Source organism: Littorina saxatilis, linkage group LG11, assembly GCF_037325665.1.
Source record: "Littorina saxatilis isolate snail1 linkage group LG11, US_GU_Lsax_2.0, whole genome shotgun sequence".
Taxonomy (NCBI): Eukaryota; Metazoa; Mollusca; class Gastropoda; order Littorinimorpha; family Littorinidae; genus Littorina; species Littorina saxatilis.
This window is the reverse complement of record NC_090255.1, coordinates 32038504-32055764: the sequence shown is the minus strand read 5'-3', so window position 1 is coordinate 32055764 and position 17261 is coordinate 32038504. Positions and strand designations below refer to the sequence as shown.

Below are 17261 nucleotides of genomic sequence, written 5' to 3'. Positions count from 1 at the left end.
CTAGACACATTGAAAGAAATTTGGTGCACTTCACAGTTTTCCTGATCACGAATCATTCATTGTGTCAAACTTTCTTTACAACTTTCTTTCATGAAGTGTACCTTTTTTTTCTAGAAAAAGGCGTGTCCCTGTTTTGAGCGAACACTCTTTTCGTGGTGCACTACCTCTCTTTAAAAAAAAAAATCTAATTTATTTTTTAAAAAGGCCATTATTCCTTTTTATTTGAATGAATGTCAACTTCAAAAAGATAGTTTTAGAGTGCAGATTTAACAAAAATCAATGCATGACTAATTTGAAAAAAACAGTTGGTTATACCTACTTTTGGGTTCAGGCGAGGCACTAAATTGCTTGACACCACATCCACTTAATTCTGAGATTCAAAATGTGGCAATTATCGTCGAACAAACAGATACATTTAGTCATTAATTCATGATAACATTGATGAAATAAAACAAAATCACATTCAACAAAAAATGAACGACATAATTATCTAATTATATTCTTTGGTATAGGAGCATAACAAATAGCAGGAAGAAAAGGCGAGCGGGAAAAAAAATAGCATCCCGCGAACCGGATTCGAACCAGTGACCTAAGGATCGCTTGCGACTTTGCCTCTACAGTCCTCCGCTCTACCAACTGAGCTATCACGGGATGAAATCATGTGCACGATTATTATAATATAATCACAATGCTCCATCATTTGGTAAAATGACTGTTTCTGTTCTCTCTTTTGCTTATGTTGTTGTTAATAATGCGGATTAACATTTCACGGCGTAAGCTGTTAAACTGTTGTTTTTCTATTTGAATATATGTTATCAAAAGACATCGGCACGTGGGTTGATTTGTGTCTTTCAACAGGAATGCATGCAAAGAAAATATTTCAAAAGTGTCATGACCTCATATGGCAGGGAAAAAAAGGTGTAATTATAATACACAGCTATTTATATAAAAAAGTGTGTCCCCTTTTCTCTGTGTGTGAAGAAAAGTAGGCTGATAGATGCGTTATAGATATTGAGTTTCATTTCTGCTCTCAGTCTGGCACAAAGCCGGAAACTCAAGGGAAACTACTCCAACGACAGTACTTTCACAACACGTTGTTTTGGGTTCCACTCCACACAACAAAATGGATTCAGACGACGAACATCAAGAAACTTCAACAAACTTCGAGGAATCGGAGACGGAGAAAACAACGGAAGTAAAAACTACAAACGTGGAGGAAAAAGACACAAACTTCGAGGAATCGGAGACGGAGGAAACAACGGAAATCAAAACTACAAACGTGGAGGAAAGAGACATAAAGTTAAAGAATAGAGACGAGAAAACTAAAATAACGGGCAAGTCAAAAGAGAAAGGAAAGAAGAAAACCAAACGCGGTGTCGTGTACTTGAGTTGCATCCCTCAGTCGATGAATGTGAAACGTCTTCGAGAAGAGATGGCAAAATATGGAGAAACTGGAAACATCTTTCTGCAGCCAGATGGTAAATATAACTCCGGGTATTTTTGAACTTTAGCGTTGTAAATTCACGGAAGTTCTTGTGCATTAATTCAAATTTCTTTTCTAAGCATCTCGCTAACTTTTCTTGTGTTTTGATAAAGGATATTTTGGTATCAGTTTTGAGGGCTAGGCCCTACCAGTAAGTTCGTCACACGGTAGATTCGTCACGGGTGACGAAGTTACCGGCAGGGTGGGCGGGTGTTTATGCTTAGAGCTTATGCTTTCAGATGTTTGAATTGTGGGAGAGATTCAAGATTCACATTTTCAAGAGAGAGAGAGAGAGAGAGAATAAACAATAGAGAGAGAGGGGAAGAGGGGGGGGGAGGTGCAAGGTTGTATTACCATTACATAACAGCCGCGCTCGGACTACTGTGGCGAAGTTACTGTGGCGAAATTACCGGGGACCGGTGACGAATCTACCGTGTGACGAACTTACTGGTATCAGTTTTGAGGATTAGTTAGTCAGGTCGCCTAATTACATAAATCAGGCCAAAGGTTTGTTATATATATATATATCACGCCGCAGTAACTAAATTGGGGTACAATATGCTGACAAGATGGCTATAGTGAGATTTAACAAAAAATTAGCTCTTTTGATGCATCATGAGTTGAAGAAACTATGGGGGAAAAAAAAATAGGTGTGGTTAAAGGCATATGTACGCGCTCCCGTGTTTACAAAGTGTAGTTTGCCCATAATCGATGTCAAACGCACCATAAGACCATATAATGACGATATGTCACCATGCGCGGACCATAATACATGCATTACAGCTTGTTCTAGCCTCTGAAAAAGTGAGGATGTCAACAAAGCCGCGGTGTTAGCTCCCTTGCATCAACGTTACATGTGTTGCCAAATCTATAAATAGGACGATCCAGATCAAAATGAAAATTAACATATCTCAACATTTAAGGGGTCCTAGACCACAATATTTTGCAGGGAACTTAATTTAGCATGTCTCCAGCTGTTGGTAAAGCAATTAGCGTGTATAGTCATCGAGTACATATGCCTTTAAGGTAACATAGCCAAAAAAAATAGGGTAGGTAGGTATAGGCAATCACTTTTTTTTTTTAAACTTTTTTTTCTAATGTGTACAAATTAAACCTACTTGACAGGGAAATAAGTGTGCGACTCGAGAGCTTTCGCTTTCATTGCGTTTTCTGCACTCGTTTTCTTGTGTGTTTTTTTTGGGTTTTTTTTTACATATATATATGTACTAAAAAGTTATAGGGTCGGCCCCTAAAAATAAGGTAGGTTGGGTTACCGTAACCACACCTATTTTTTGGGGGGGGGGGCCTAAAGTTTTAACCATTAAATTTAAATAAATGGTTACATTGTGATACTGTCAATAAGTCACACAGGGTTTCATTTACTAGTGCGCCATTGGCGTATTAAATCTGAAAATGTCCCATCACAATTCCCTTCAGTTTGTCAAAGGGCGCATTGAGATTACGTACCACTGCGCCATCAAATGTACACTTTACATCGGATTAAACACACACACGCACGCAAATACAGAGATAACACGATATAGCGGCTAATTCTCAAATTGCACCATTTTGCATCTTTGCTCAAAACGCGTACAGGCCTCTTTGGTGCTTCTTGCCTTCGACTATGTCCCATCGGAATTTGTTTGAGGGGGACAAATGTCCCATTGCCTTTTTCTCCCAGGTTAAACCCTGGTCACACCTCTGTTTTAAGACCTTAAAAAAATGATGGTACAAGCGTTTCGTCACGATCGATATGGACGATTTTGCTGTGTGCTCGTATGCGATATTATGAAGGTTCCTTGTGTTTGTGTACAATATTTATATTTAATTTATAAGCTAATTCTGCATGCTTTGTCCCTGGTATCAATTTTCTTTTTTGTGTGCTTGTTCAGAGAAGGCACCGTTCCAGAAATACAAGCAGGTCTTCACAGAGGGATGGGTGGAGTTTCATGACAAGCAGGTCGCCAAAGAAGTTGCAGCTTTGCTCAACAATACACAGGTAGACGAAACTGGATTAGCAGTGCTTGCTAATATTAATATTGAAAGAATGAAAAAGGTGGGGGATCTTACTTTGTCTTTTCTTCTGTCTTTCTTCACTGTTTTGGTCTAAAACTTTTGACTTGTGGTGGTACCTTCACATTTGTATTTCTTCTTCTTCTTCTTGTCGTTCGCTGTTAGATCGTCAGTCTGGACTGCAGGGTGAAACGTGCTGTCCTCTCACATTTATATTTCAAAAATCATCCTTCATTGTTTATGATGTTATGGGAAATGGAGGGACCACATCCCAGTTGCTTCTATCTGCTGTTGACACTGCAAGCAGATTTGTTTATGATTTACGTTCTCTGTGTCATAGTTGTCTATCTGCTCTCATCTCACATCCTCCCTTGTGAGCGTGTTTGTGTGTATGTCCCTATTTGCATGTGCGTTGAATGTTATTCATTGATTGCAGGTTGGTGGGAGGCGGAAGAATCCTTGGTGGGCAGACATTTGGAACATCAAGTACCTGCCCAAGTTCCAGTGGGCACACCTGAATGAGCGTCTGGCTTACGAGCGAGCAGTCCACGAACAGCGTTTGCGAGCTGAAATCTCGCAGGTAAGCTTGCACATTTCCACTTGAACAATAGACCCCTCCCCCTTGTAAGAACTCCAAAAAACTGAGAAACTCAAATCTTAACAAGTAGCGTTAGGCGAAATTACTACATTTAGTCAAGCTGTGGAACTCACAGAATGAACCTGAACGTAGTCCGCCGCTAGTGCAAAAGGCAGTGAAAGTGACGAGCCTGTTTGGCGCGGTAGCGGTAATTGCTCTGTGCTTCATAGCACGCTTTACTGCACATCTCTTCGTTTTAACTTTCTGAGCGTGTTTTTAATCCAAACATATCATATCTATATGTTTTTGGAATCAGGAAACGACAAGGAATTAGATGAAAGTTTTTAAATTGATTTCGGAAATTTAATTTTGATCATAATTTTTATATTTTTAAATTTCAGAGCTTGTTTTTAATCCAAATATAACATATTTATATGTTTTTGGAATCAGGAAATGATGAAGAATAAGATGAACGTAAATTTGGATCGTTTTATAATTTTTTTTAATTTTTTTTACAATTTTCAGATTTTTAATGACCAAAGTCATCAATTAATTTTTAAGCCACCAAGCTGAAATGCAATACCGAAGTCCGGCCTTCGTCGAAGATTGCTTGGCCAAAATTTCAATCAATTTGATTGAAAAATGAGGGTGTGACAGTGCCGCCTCAACTTTTACAAAAAGCCGGATATGACGTCATCAAAGACATTTATCGAAAAAAAAAGAAAAAAAATCCGGGGTTATCATACCCAGGAACTCTCATGTCAAATTTCATAAAGATCGGTCCAGTAGTTTACTCTGAATCGCTCTACACACACAGACACACGCACACATACACCACGACCCTCGTCTCGATTCCCCCCTCTATGTTAAAACATTTAGTCATAACTTGACTAAATGTAAAAAGGAAGTAAATTAAATGGAGGTTAATTTTACAAAGGTTATGAACAGAAGGCTGAAAAAGCAAGATCTTAAAGGGTGTGGTTGAAAAGGGGTTTCAACGGTCTACGTTGTCATGTGTGAGAGGAACAGGTAGAGAGTGTGTCTGTGTGTGTGTCGGTGATAAAGCATCAGAACAAGACTGCTTCTTAACTACAGAACTAAACTGTGGAAAAGAGCTTATCAACATTCAGGAGTAGACCATGGTATTGTTACTGTCATGTCCAGCTGTTCCTGCACAGACCTCTGAAGATACCATGTAGCTGCCCAGGTGGTAGGATTAAAAAACAAATTGGCAAGATACACTTAAATCTAAGTGTCGAACACATCAACAAAGACTGATTTCAGGATTTAGAAAGTAAAGATGTAAGCTATGTTAATGAGGATGTCTTGTGCGTTTCCAGATCAAGCGAGAGTCAAGCTTCCACCAAGAAAACTTCAAGAGAAGCAAGACGATGAAAAACACGGATGAGCGAAAGCTTAAAAGAGGGGAAGAGGTGGCCGAGAAGCAAACCTTCATAATCAGGCAACGAGAGACAGAGGAGGAGATCCTGGCAAGGAAACGGAAACATGACCCCGAAAGTGAAGGCGGAAAAACAAAGAGAGTGAGGCAGCGAACGAAAAAGAGCGTTCATCGACCAGATTGTGATCATGCTGTTGGCGCTCTTTCTCTTGCTGCTAACAAATCACTTCTTCACAAATTGTTTGGTGGGGGAGGGGCTTCACAGTAACAGAGTTGTTGGAGGGGGGGGGGGGGGTATCACTCTGTGTGTATATTGGTAGGGGTGGGCCTTGACAGTGATTAGGGTTGGAAGGGGGGGGGGGGGGGGGGGGGGGAGGTCAGGGGTTTATCACTCTGTATGTGTTGGTGGGAGAGGTAGGAGTGTTTGTGGAGGGGGGATTGTAAGAGGGTAATGTTAGTGAGCTGGGGTGTGTGTAAGAGAGGGATATTTATGTGTGTGTCTGAAAGAGGTATACATGTCGGAGTGTGGGGTTGTGAAAGGGAGTACATGTATTTGTGAGTAGGATGTCTGTGGTGTGAGGGGTGTTCGAGATTATGTCTTTTGCGTTTTCAAATTTGAGTGAATAGTTGAATTGAAATCCCATGGATTTAAAACGGGGAGGGGGGGCAAAAAGACAGGTGAAGAAAGAAGGGATGGCTGCTATGTCCGTGATTTTGAACATTTTAAGTCAAAAACCTGGTCTGTCCAAAACAGCTGAGACCTAACTTGGTGAAAAAAGTGATTTCGGTAAATAATTTGAGGTATAAATCTGAAGCATTTGCTTTGCCTTTTCTTTTTCTTTTTATTGCGGGGAGTGATTGTGTGAGAGAGACGGAGTGTGGTTGTATAAAAAGTTATCCATATTTCACGGTCCCTGCTTACCTGGCTGAAATTTTCCTCTCAAACCAACGCATGCACAATGTACACAAATTTTAAAAAGCCGCATTAAGCAACAAACAGCACTCTCTTGTAACCAAAAATATGTACATAATTGGTTTCATTGAAAACTCTCTTTCTCACCAACACATACATATGAAGTACCCAAACAAATATAACCACTGATATAACAAACAGCACTTTCGAGGAACTTTTCTTATTTATTGAATTATTATTCCCAGTAGATGACCGTGTGAGTAAATGGGACCATCCATCCAAATAGCACGCACCGTAACACTCAACCAAATTTTGTTTACGCTTGCACATGCAGTCTGGGTTTTCAAGGCTCCTTAGCAGTGATAACATCAGTACAAACTCATGAGAGCTTGCAATGCTAAAAGACAACCTCACTATGCTGATCAAGCACTGGTGACAGACATGGGAACACTGTTTTGCACTTGGAGTATTCTGAAACAATCTTGGTGTATACTGTATTAACAGAAAAATTGAGCGTACCCCACACAAAATTTGAACATCCATGCTTCACACGTGTCCGTCGCACTGTTAATCACTTGTGAGGAAAAGTAGTCTAGGAATTATTCTTATCGTATTTTTTTTTCACTGACCTTACTGATCCTATTCTGGACAATCATGCGTACAAAATCTGACCAAATCGTATGGGTTCCCAGGTCTGTGCTGACTAGGACTTAGCAAGTCATACTGGGCTGGCCAAACACTCTTTCGATGCCGACTGACCAGCCAACGACAAAATGAAACAAGTCCTCTTTCTAGCTATGCAATGTATCAACTGTCCAAAGGTGAGTTCTAGTCTTAATTTAAAACAGTCGGTCATTGATGGTCATAGTAAATAATTGACAAGTCCAGAGGGGAAGGTGGGGCTTTGTAAAATCCTCCGTAACTGGTCCAGCAGAGTACAACTGGAAAAGATCCAGTGGGCAAAGTTGTCCCGCATTCAATCTGCAGGTCTCAGAACCACTCTGCTTCAAGCCTGGCACTTGCTTGAAAACTCTGTCATTTCTGGCAAAGAGATAAAGAAATGTTATTTATGATGGAGTGTTTGAACATCGTTCCTGCTTTGCAACTAAACATGTTGCATCTTGTGTGCAGAATCCAACAAAAAACATATAATACATTAGCGGGTGCATAATCATCTTTAGAGTGACGGAATATAAAAACACAATGATACCAAGAGAGATGAAAGAGAAAACATAACACATACACAAAACAACAATACCAAGAAAGATGAACATTCAAATACTGTGGAACCCCCCTTTTAAAGCCTCAACAAATCTGAGAAAATCAGGTCTTAAAAAGGAGCGAGTTTTAAAATGAGTGGAACCCCCCTTTTAAGACCCCCTAATTTAAAGGTACTGAACTTGTCAAATCCAGGTGCACGGAGCCCCTGGGGCTTTTTAGTCATACCTCAGGCAGCTATCCGTTAGAAGAACTACCAAGTTTCATTGACTTGCACCCAATGAGTCAAGAACTGCGATTTTTTTTTACGAATTAATTCCGTACTCGGACCCGGCTGGTCTTGGCCTATTTTTGGATCTAAATTTAGATCAGGTAGATCACCACATCATGCACAAAAAGATACGTCACTAAAGCAAACTATGTCAGACGTCATCATAAGTTCGTGTAAAACAAAATGGAGGCCGGAATCACTCAGTTGAATCGAACTCCGACCAAACACCACGTAATAACTAGGTTAATTTATGCACTCGCGTGAACAAGAAATTGTCGAGCTTCACAGATGTCGTCGTTGGGTAGTTTTGGGTTTGTTTTACTACATATACTACCATAGGAGGATTTTTGAACTGTAAATGCACTCAGCTGCAACAAAAAGGCAAAACGAAGGCTGTGAGCTGCACTGCGCCTTTAAGACACTCTCTCTTTTAAGACCTGAACATTACTTTGTCAGATCTTCTTTTCATAGTCTCTGTAAATTATTTAGGCAAAAAAAAAGAAAAAAGGTCTGTTTACGGTAACATAGGCCAAAAAAATAGGGTCGGTAGGTCGGGATTTTTTTTTTTTTTTCCCCAAAAAAACCATATTTTTACGTTATTTTGCTTTTTTTCCCCCCCCCCAAATGCCAAAAAAAAGTCTAGGGTCGCGCAAAAAAAAATAGGGTCGGTCGGGTTACCGTAAACAGACTATTTTTTTTTTTTTTTTTGCCTTACAGACTATGAAAAGAATATCTGACAAAGTAAGATCTTAAAAGAGAGGAAGTCTTAAAAGGGAGGTTCCACTGTATAATAAAAGGCCTAACAATACAGTGTACAATGTATTTTCAAAAGACCCTGTGCCTTCATGTTTTACATCCTCCATTTAACACACACATTTCTGACCATCAACAAGCATGTCAAATAATGAGTTTACCATGCTTGTCGATTTTGCTAAACAACTACATGTATACAAAAAAATAATGGAAACTAAAATCTAATAACAGGCACGATGAGATCTGTAAAAAGCCCTGCATAATGTCTGTTAATTTACATCCATTTTAAGACTAGTCTCTGGGGCGGGGATGTAGCTCAGTCGGTAGCGCGCTGGATTTGTATCCAGTTGGCCGCTGTCAGCGTGAGTTCGTCCCCACGTTCGGCGAGAGATTTATTTCTCAGAATCAACTTTGTGTGCAGACTCTCAGGAATTTTACGCCGCTTGGAACCTTTTTAGGTTATTTGCGCCTCGGTGTCCGAACATCCCCCGTGTGTACACGCAAGCACAAGACCAAGTGCGCACGAAAAAGATCCTGTCATCCATGTCAGAGTTCGGGGGGTTATAGAAACACGAAACTACCCAGCATGCTTCCTCCGAAAACGGCGTATGGCGGGGTAAAAAACGGTCATACAAGTAAAATTCCACTCGTGCAAAAAAAACCACGAGTGTACGTGGGAGTTTCAGCCCACGAACGCAGAAGAAGAAGACTAGTCTCTCCCTTATAAGACATCATTATCATACTTTTCTGGAGTTCCTAAAAGACGGGGGGGGGATTACACTGTTCCTGGAAACAGTTCCTACTGTGGTTCTTGTGCTTAGGCTGTGTATTGGACTGTCATTGTATGCCTGCATTATTAGTTGTCAGTAATTATTACATGTGCTGATTGTTCTCTTTGCCTGCGCGCGTATAGTATGTTGGTTATGTTTGGTCATAGTATGTTTGTTTATGTTTGGTCGTTATCTTGCCTGTGCGTGTATTGTATGTTTGGTCGCTTTCTTTGCCTGTGCATGTATAGTTTGTTGGTTATGTTTGGTCGGTTTCTTTGCCTGTGCGTGTATAGTATGCTTGTCGATGTATGTATTGTAAAGCGCTAAGAGTAGATATTTTTCTAGAATAGCGCTATAAAAGTTTGCATTATTATTATTATTATTAAACAAGCTGTGAGCTTACCCTTTTTTGCCGTTTGGGCCGAATGCGGCCCTCTGAGCTGTCATCCCTGTCCGGCTGCCTATGGCGGAAGGGTTGAACGCTGTAAGGATCGCCATAAGCAGCTTCACCCCTCGTGAATCCTCCCCCCATGTTGCGATTTCTACCTGACTGTGTCACATGTTGACGTACGTTTGGTTTACTTCCTCTTTCTGGCACTGCAAAGATTGGGTGAAAATATTAGAAAATGCAGTTACAGTACATTTTGGTGAAATAGAGGAGTAAGACTACGCCTTTTTTTTTTTTTAACCCTGTCCTTACATCTACATGTAATACAACATTCTTATAAATCACAAACAAAAAAGCAAGCAAACAAACAAATGAACAAACAAACAAAAAAACAGAAAATAAAAAAAGCAATCTGCAAGCAAGGAAAACCTAAACCTCGATAAAAGCAATTCACATGATGATGATGATGATGATGATGATGAGCTCTGACGAACATATTTTGGAAAGATAAGGGCACTATCTAGCGGGCACTGTATAACATGCACATGGCAGCTCAGTATTTACTGTGACACATGATCACTTGACTGAATAGTCTGCCTCACTGATTTGAAGGGGCCACAACTCTTCCCAGGCAAATAAAAACCTGCCATAGAGTAATAGACGATTTTTGGACATAACTCCGTCGGGTTTGTATTGGTTGCGAAAGAATACCCTTGGTTTTTCCTCTGACAAATAAAATCACATGTGCTTCTGTCCACATGTTTCCGACACACCCCTCGCTATAGGGCTCGCTATAGTGATTGGCCCCTCCAATGTTTGTCCGAGTAAAAATCAGGGGTATTCACTCTTTCACAACCCATACAAATGCGTCTATTTTTAAACATCCTCTATTTCCTGAATATGATCACTTTCTTACCTGCCCAGAACCCTCCTTGCTCGATTCCTCTCTGCAGACCTGGCTGCCTATATTCCTGCTCCACTCCATGTTGTCTTTCTCTGTTCACTCCCCTTGCAAAGCCTCCAGTTGCTCCCCATGGCATTCCTCGGTGTGCTCCCCTTACTGGTCCTGCTGGACTGTTATGCATGTCGTATCCCCAAGTCGTAGGTGTTCGACTCAAGTATTCTGTCAATATTTCAGACTCCCTTGCCTCCACCAAATTGGCTGTGTAAAAAAAAAAAGGAGATATATATGACTTATAAGATTCATACATGCAAAGATGACTTTATACCACTCCCATTTTGAGTTTCATGACTGAACAAACCTGAGTGTTCAAGAAACCCTTATCTAACAGCGGGTGATCTTTTTCACACATAACAAAAAACGTTTTCCTTGTATCCTTGTTTTTTACAATGCTAAAACTTATAGGACTCAAAGCTGTTAATGTAAAAGTAATTAATATCCAAAAAGTTAAAAGCTTTGTAGATAATAGCATGGATGCATACAAACATTGGACAGTTAGGATAAAACTGGACAGTCTTATAAAAGCTCAGCAGCTCACATTCAGCTCACATTCAGCTCACATTCAGTTCACATTCAGCTCACATTCAGCTCACATTCAGTTCACATTCAGCTCACATTCAGCTCACATTCAGCTCACATTCAGCTCACATTCAGTTCACATTCAGCTCACATTCAGCTCACATTCAGCAGCTCACATTCAGCAGCTCACATTCAGCAGCTCACATTCAGTTCACATTCAGCTCACATTCAGCTCACATTCAGTTCACATTCAGCTCACATTCAGCTCACATTCAGTTCACATTCAGCTCACATTCAGCTCACATTCAGCTCACATTCAGCTCACATTCAGCTCACATTCAGCTCACATTCAGCTCACTTGCACCGAGGACAATGAAAACAAAGACGCAATCTGAACAAAGTGGCCTGATACATACTGAGAGAAACATAATAGCCATGCAATACCTTGAGCACGTTTTTCGTGTGACTCTACATGTTTCTTCTTGGCATCTGCAAAACCAAAAGACAGAAACATTCCACTAATTCAGGCATAGTGTGAGAACATCTGTCATAAAAAATAACACAACACACATTAACAATTCAAAGTCAAAGACATCAAACAGAAAGCTTTGCAAACAGCAGCAGCAAACTACCACACACAAATACAGACACAAATGTGCTGGACAGTTTTAAACCAACCACAGCTGCCCCGCTTCCCTATCAAGCACTCTTCATCAGTTTGTTTCTTATTTTCGACATGCTACACGAAAATGAAGCACAAGTCACACAACACACTGTCTAGTTTTGTGCTGAAACCCCACGACAACAACCAAAATCTACTGATGTTTACATTTTGAGCTTCTAGGACTCAACAGTGTCTAAATTGTAATACACACATGTACCAAAGATCTTTTTCAGTACCGTTTGCTCTCAAGGATGATTTGAAAAGCTCCTTTTATAAAATGATTCTATTTTTCGGGTCACATCTGCGTTTCATATTTGAAAATTAGTCAAAATCAAATTTTGTTAGTATGGACCTCGCCAGCTTCTTGCAAGCGAGTTTCACCAAGGAGTCTAAGATAAGTTCATTACTTGTATCATAAGTGTTTGCCTGTCTCTCCACTAACAAGACCGTTGGGTTGACGTACATGTACTAGTAAATAAAACAAGAAGGGCAAAGCCCATATGACTCACATGCTTGACCTAAACCTAGCAATGACATCATACACTAAGAACTGCTTTACACATTTTTCCTACCAAAATACATGTGACCTTGACCCAAGGTCAAGGTCATCCAAGGTCATGCAACACAAAGCTGTTAATTCAAGACATAGGAAGTACAATGGTGCTTATTGGCTCTTTCTACCATGAGATATGGTCACAGGGTTCCTGCAGGGCAGAGCTGATACAATTCAAGGGGTTTTCAAGGACATTTCCAGGACCAAATAAATGCTTTTCAAGGACATGATTTTCCCCAAATTAATGCAAAGCACCAAGTCATTCCGTAGTTGTTTCCCTTGCCAACTTCCGGGAAGGGAAGCAACTACGGGTGACTAGTAATAGTTAGTTCGTCTGCTTTCGTTTTCACTCGATCTTTTATTCTCCCAAAATGTGTGTACTGTATTTGACGAAAACAAAGGGGGTTGCATTTTTTTTTTAAATAAGACAAGCTGCTGACGAAATGTATGGGCAACAATTTGGAAAAATCAAGTACTTTTCAATGACTATTTAACAAAACTCTATTTTCAAGCACTTTTCAAGGCCTGGAAAAGGTTTTCCAATTTTCAAGGAGTTTTCCAGGGTTCAAGGACTCTGTACGAACCCTGACATTTCATAAGGGTCAAAGTGACCTTGACCTTGATCATATGTGACCAAATGTGTCTCATGATGAAAGCATAACATGTGCCCCACATAATTTTTAAGTTTGAAACAGTTATCTTCCATAGTTCAGGGTCAAGGTCACTTCAAAATATGTATACAATCCAACTTTGAAGAGCTCCTGTGACCTTGAAGCAAGGTAAACCAAACTGGTATCAAAAGATGGGGCTTACTTTGCCCTATATATCATATATAGGTGAGGTATTCAATCTCAAAAACTTCAGAGAAAATGTGAAAAATAGCTGTTTTTTAGGCAACATTTATGGCCCCTGCGACCTTGACCTTGAAGCAAGGTCAAGATGCTATGTATGTTTTTTGGGGCCTTGTCATCATACACCATCTTGCCAAATTTGGTACTGATAGACTGAATAGTGTCCAAGAAATATCCAACGTTAAAGTTTTCCGGACAGACGTCCGGACGGACGGACGACTCGGGTGAGTACATAGACTCACTTTTGCTTCGCATGTGAGTCAATAAAAATTGTTTTGCCAAATATTTACGTTCCAATAACCTAAAATTCTTGGGTTTTTTATTCATTCAACTTTTAGTTTTAATAAGATTCTCAAGAAAACCATGAACCTACCCAACAAAGTGCAAAGAGTCGTAGACACTTCTAGAGGCTTTTTGGCATTCACAAGAATCCCGTCGTACAGTTCCATGAACACTTGCGATCCAAGGAGGGAGTGCACGTTGAATGTTGCAGTGCTAAAAATAAATGTATAAATCATTAATCAATTAAAAATACATACTCAAAGGATTGTTTAATTAAGTCGTAGTTCTCTCCTTCCCTGATAAGAGGACACCCTCCAAAAAAGGACACCTGAATAAATATTTAATCAATTAAAAATGAATGTACATCTACTCTAAGATTTTATTTTCATTTTTAGCAAAACTGTCCCTCCCAATTCTTTCTTTCTTTATTTGGTGTTTAACGTCGTTTTCAACCGTTCAAGGTTATATCGCGACGGGGAAAGGGGGGAGATGGGATAGAGCCACTTGTTAATTGTTTCTTGTTCACAAAAGCACCAATCAAAAAATTGCTCCAGGGGCTTGCAACGTAGTACAATATTGTAAGATGTTTGGTGGCTTGTTGACAGACCAGCTTTTTTGTTGGTCTAAGGGGACCATATCGTCTTTTGTTTCATCTTTATCGACCAAGGCCGAAGGCCGCGGTTGATAAATATGAGACAAAAGGCGATATGCTCCCCGAGGACCAACAACAAAGTGCTGGTCTGACAACAAGCTACCAAACATCGTTTTTGTCATCATTTTGGTCGTGCAACAAAATGCACAATAACCCACAGGGAGACGAATTTTTAGAATCCAACTCCGGGCCACAAAGCATCGTCACAGTAGCACGAGATAACACGTCAAACTTGTATGTGACGTCACACGTAGCTTGTTGACGCTTTTCTTCCAGCCTGAAAATGTACAGAGCTGCGATCATACCTGTGAATTCAGTAAGTGTTGAGCATATTTCTTTTCTTTAAAGTGTTTATGACTTTTCGTTGTGGATTTTGCGATTACAGAGATAAGTTGCAAATTGACCATGAGTCGCCGCGGTAATTATCAACATTGATTGTGTCTTTGAGAGTGAATGCTTACAATTGTTGTCCTCGGAAACACAAATCCAAAGCCACGATGGTTCCACACATCAAACAATCAGCCTGATTGGCTTTTACTTTGACAATTCACGTTTCACATGAAAGCTCAAACCCATTCACCACCTCAAGTTATTGCATGGGGAACATGAGATTTATTTACCAGGTGTTTGTGAATGAAAACTCGTGAAAATGATGACAAATGACCTTACTGGGAGAATGCAAGTTTCCAGTACAAAGGACTTAACATTTCTTACATACTGCTTGACTAAAATCTTTACAAACATTGACTATATTCTATACAAGAAACACTTAACAAGGGTAAAAGGAGAAACAGAATCCGTTAGTCGCCTCTTACTGGGGAGCATCGGGTAAATTCTTTCCCCTTCTTCTTCTTCTTCTGCGTTCGTGGGCTGAAACTCCCACGTACACTCGTGTTTTTTGCACGAGTGGAATTTTACGTGTATGACCGTTTTTTACCCCGCCATTTAGGCAGCCATACGCCGTTTTCGGAGGAAGCATGCTGGGTATTTTCGTGTTTCTATAACCCACCGAACTCTGACATGGATTACAGGATCTTTTTCGTGCGCACTTGGTCTTGTGCTTGCGTGTACAAACGGGGGTGTTCGGACACCGAGGAGAGTCTGCACACAAAGTTGACTCTGAGAAATAAATCTCTCGCCGAACGTGGGGACGAACTCACGCTGACAGCGGCCAACTGGATACAAATCCAGCGCGCTACCGACTGAGCTACATCCCTGCCCCTTCTTCCCCCTAACCTGCGGGGGGATACCCTCCCAGTAAAGGACATCTTCAATTATCGTTTGGTCCCATAAACTTGCGCTAAATCATATGTCATTGAAGGACACCTATGTTGAAGGACACCTATGTTGAAGGGACACCTATGTTGAAGGGACACCTATGTCGAAGGACACCTATGTTGAAGGACACCTATGTTGAAGGGAGACTTTTGGCTGGTCCCAAAGGTCAATCAATATGAGGCTTATATCGCGCGTATTCCGTGGGTACAGTTCTAAGCGCAGGGATTTATTTTTTTTATTTTATTTTTTATTTTTATTTTATGCAATTTATATCGCGCACATATTCAAGGCGCAGGGATTTATTTATGCCGTGTGAGATGGAATTTTTTTACACAATTCATCACGCATTCACATCGGCCAGCAGATCGCAGCCATTTCGGTGCATATCCTACTTTTCACGGCCTATTATTCCAAGTCACACGGGTATTTTGGTGGACATTTTTATCTATGCTTGTACAATTTTGCCAGGACAGAGCCTTTTGTCAATCGTGGGATCTTTAACGTGCACACCCCAATGTAGTGTACAACGAAGGGACCTCGGTTTTTCGTCTCATTCGAAAGACTAGCACTTGAACCCACCACCTAGGTTAGGAAAGCGGGGAGAAAATTGCTAACGCCCTGACCCAGGGTCGAACTCGCAACCTCTCGCTTCCGAGCGCAAGTGCGTTACCACTCGGCCACCCTGTCCAAAGGTGTCCTCTTATTACATGTACTATGCATTCTCAGAGACAACTCACACTGAAATCTCAGTTTAAAAAAAAAAAAATTACTAATAGTGCGCAAAGCTGCAATTTAAACCCACTTTTAAGCGCTGTTTGTTTACTTACAAACAAAATACAAAAAACCTTCCACTTCGGATTCGAAATGTACGGAAATCGTAAAGCTACGTAAACTATATCTGATTGTGTGGCAGGTATTCAAGTCGGTTTAGGGTAATGAGAAGCACTTTTCAAGAAGAAATGATCACTTCACACCTTCATCATACTTATCTGCTGCACACACAAACATGTGCGCACACACCAGCACACACACTGTATGCATGCAGACATTTCAACACTTTTATCCTACCGTACCTATCTGCTACACACACACTGTATGCATGCAGACATTTCAACACTTTTATCCTACCGTACCTATCTGCTACACACACACTGTATGCATGCAGACATTTCAACACTTTTATCCTAGCTATCTGCTACACACACACTGTATGCATGCAGACATTTCAACACTTTTATCCTACCTATCTGCTACACACACACTGTATGCATGCAGACATTTCAACACTTTTATCCTACCGTACCTATCTGCTACACACACGTACACAACCACACACATACACACACACACGCACACATACACACACACACGCACACACAAAACACACACAACACACACACACACACACACATACACACACACACACTCACACAAATACAAACTGCTCTCATGCTCACCCTGTGCTATTCTCCCCTTTACTTCGATAGATCATTTCTTCAGGGAAGATGGCTTTCAGAATGTTGTCAGGAACTTCGTCTGGAATGTTCTTCACAAAAATGTAGTCGTCCTCTGGCACTTTCGTATGACCTATGTAACAACAAATAATAAGTCAGTGGTTGAGCTGACAGTTGCAGTGTTTGCATTGACAACAAAATTCCAGTATTTCATCCCATTAAATATGAAAATACAGTGGTACCTGTGATAAAAGGACACCCA

General features: G+C 40.5%; 2 protein-coding genes and 1 non-coding gene across 3 annotated transcripts in view; 1 reads left to right on the top strand and 2 right to left on the bottom strand.

Moving 5' to 3' along the window:
- Positions 1 to 561: 561 nt before the first annotated feature.
- On the bottom strand, positions 562 to 651 carry Trnay-gua (transfer RNA tyrosine (anticodon GUA)). The gene is given in 2 exon segments: positions 562 to 597; positions 615 to 651. It is a non-coding gene; the product is annotated as a tRNA-Tyr (tRNA).
- Positions 652 to 1049: 398 nt separating this feature from the next.
- LOC138980895 (activator of basal transcription 1-like) lies at positions 1050 to 5747 on the top strand. Its single transcript, XM_070353763.1, has 4 exons — positions 1050 to 1478; positions 3376 to 3482; positions 3933 to 4076; positions 5414 to 5747. The coding sequence occupies exons 1-4, from the start codon at positions 1124 to 1126 to the stop codon at positions 5738 to 5740; spliced, it is 933 nt and encodes a 310-aa protein (XP_070209864.1). The 5' UTR covers positions 1050 to 1123; the 3' UTR covers positions 5741 to 5747.
- Positions 5748 to 6596: 849 nt separating this feature from the next.
- Positions 6597 to 17261, bottom strand: part of LOC138980253 (uncharacterized) — an 18364-nt gene continuing 7699 nt past the window's right edge. Inside the window, exons 5-10 of the mRNA XM_070353101.1 lie at positions 17003 to 17132; positions 13707 to 13828; positions 11710 to 11754; positions 10702 to 10947; positions 9801 to 9994; positions 6597 to 7426 (exon numbers count right to left, since the gene is read on the bottom strand). Coding sequence (XP_070209202.1) covers positions 7421 to 7426; positions 9801 to 9994; positions 10702 to 10947; positions 11710 to 11754; positions 13707 to 13828; positions 17003 to 17132 — 743 coding nt within the window. The 3' untranslated portion in view covers positions 6597 to 7420. The remainder of the gene's footprint in view (positions 7427 to 9800; positions 9995 to 10701; positions 10948 to 11709; positions 11755 to 13706; positions 13829 to 17002; positions 17133 to 17261) is intronic.

Coding starts and splice junctions, on each gene's coding strand:
- LOC138980895 (XM_070353763.1), top strand. CDS start 1,124: ATGGATTCAGACGACGAACATCAAGAAACTTCAACAAACTTCGAGGAA. Junction 3,483..3,932: donor CTTTGCTCAACAATACACAG/GTAGACGAAACT, acceptor CATTGATTGCAG/GTTGGTGGGAGGCGGAAGAA. Junction 4,077..5,413: donor TGCGAGCTGAAATCTCGCAG/GTAAGCTTGCAC, acceptor GTGCGTTTCCAG/ATCAAGCGAGAGTCAAGCTT.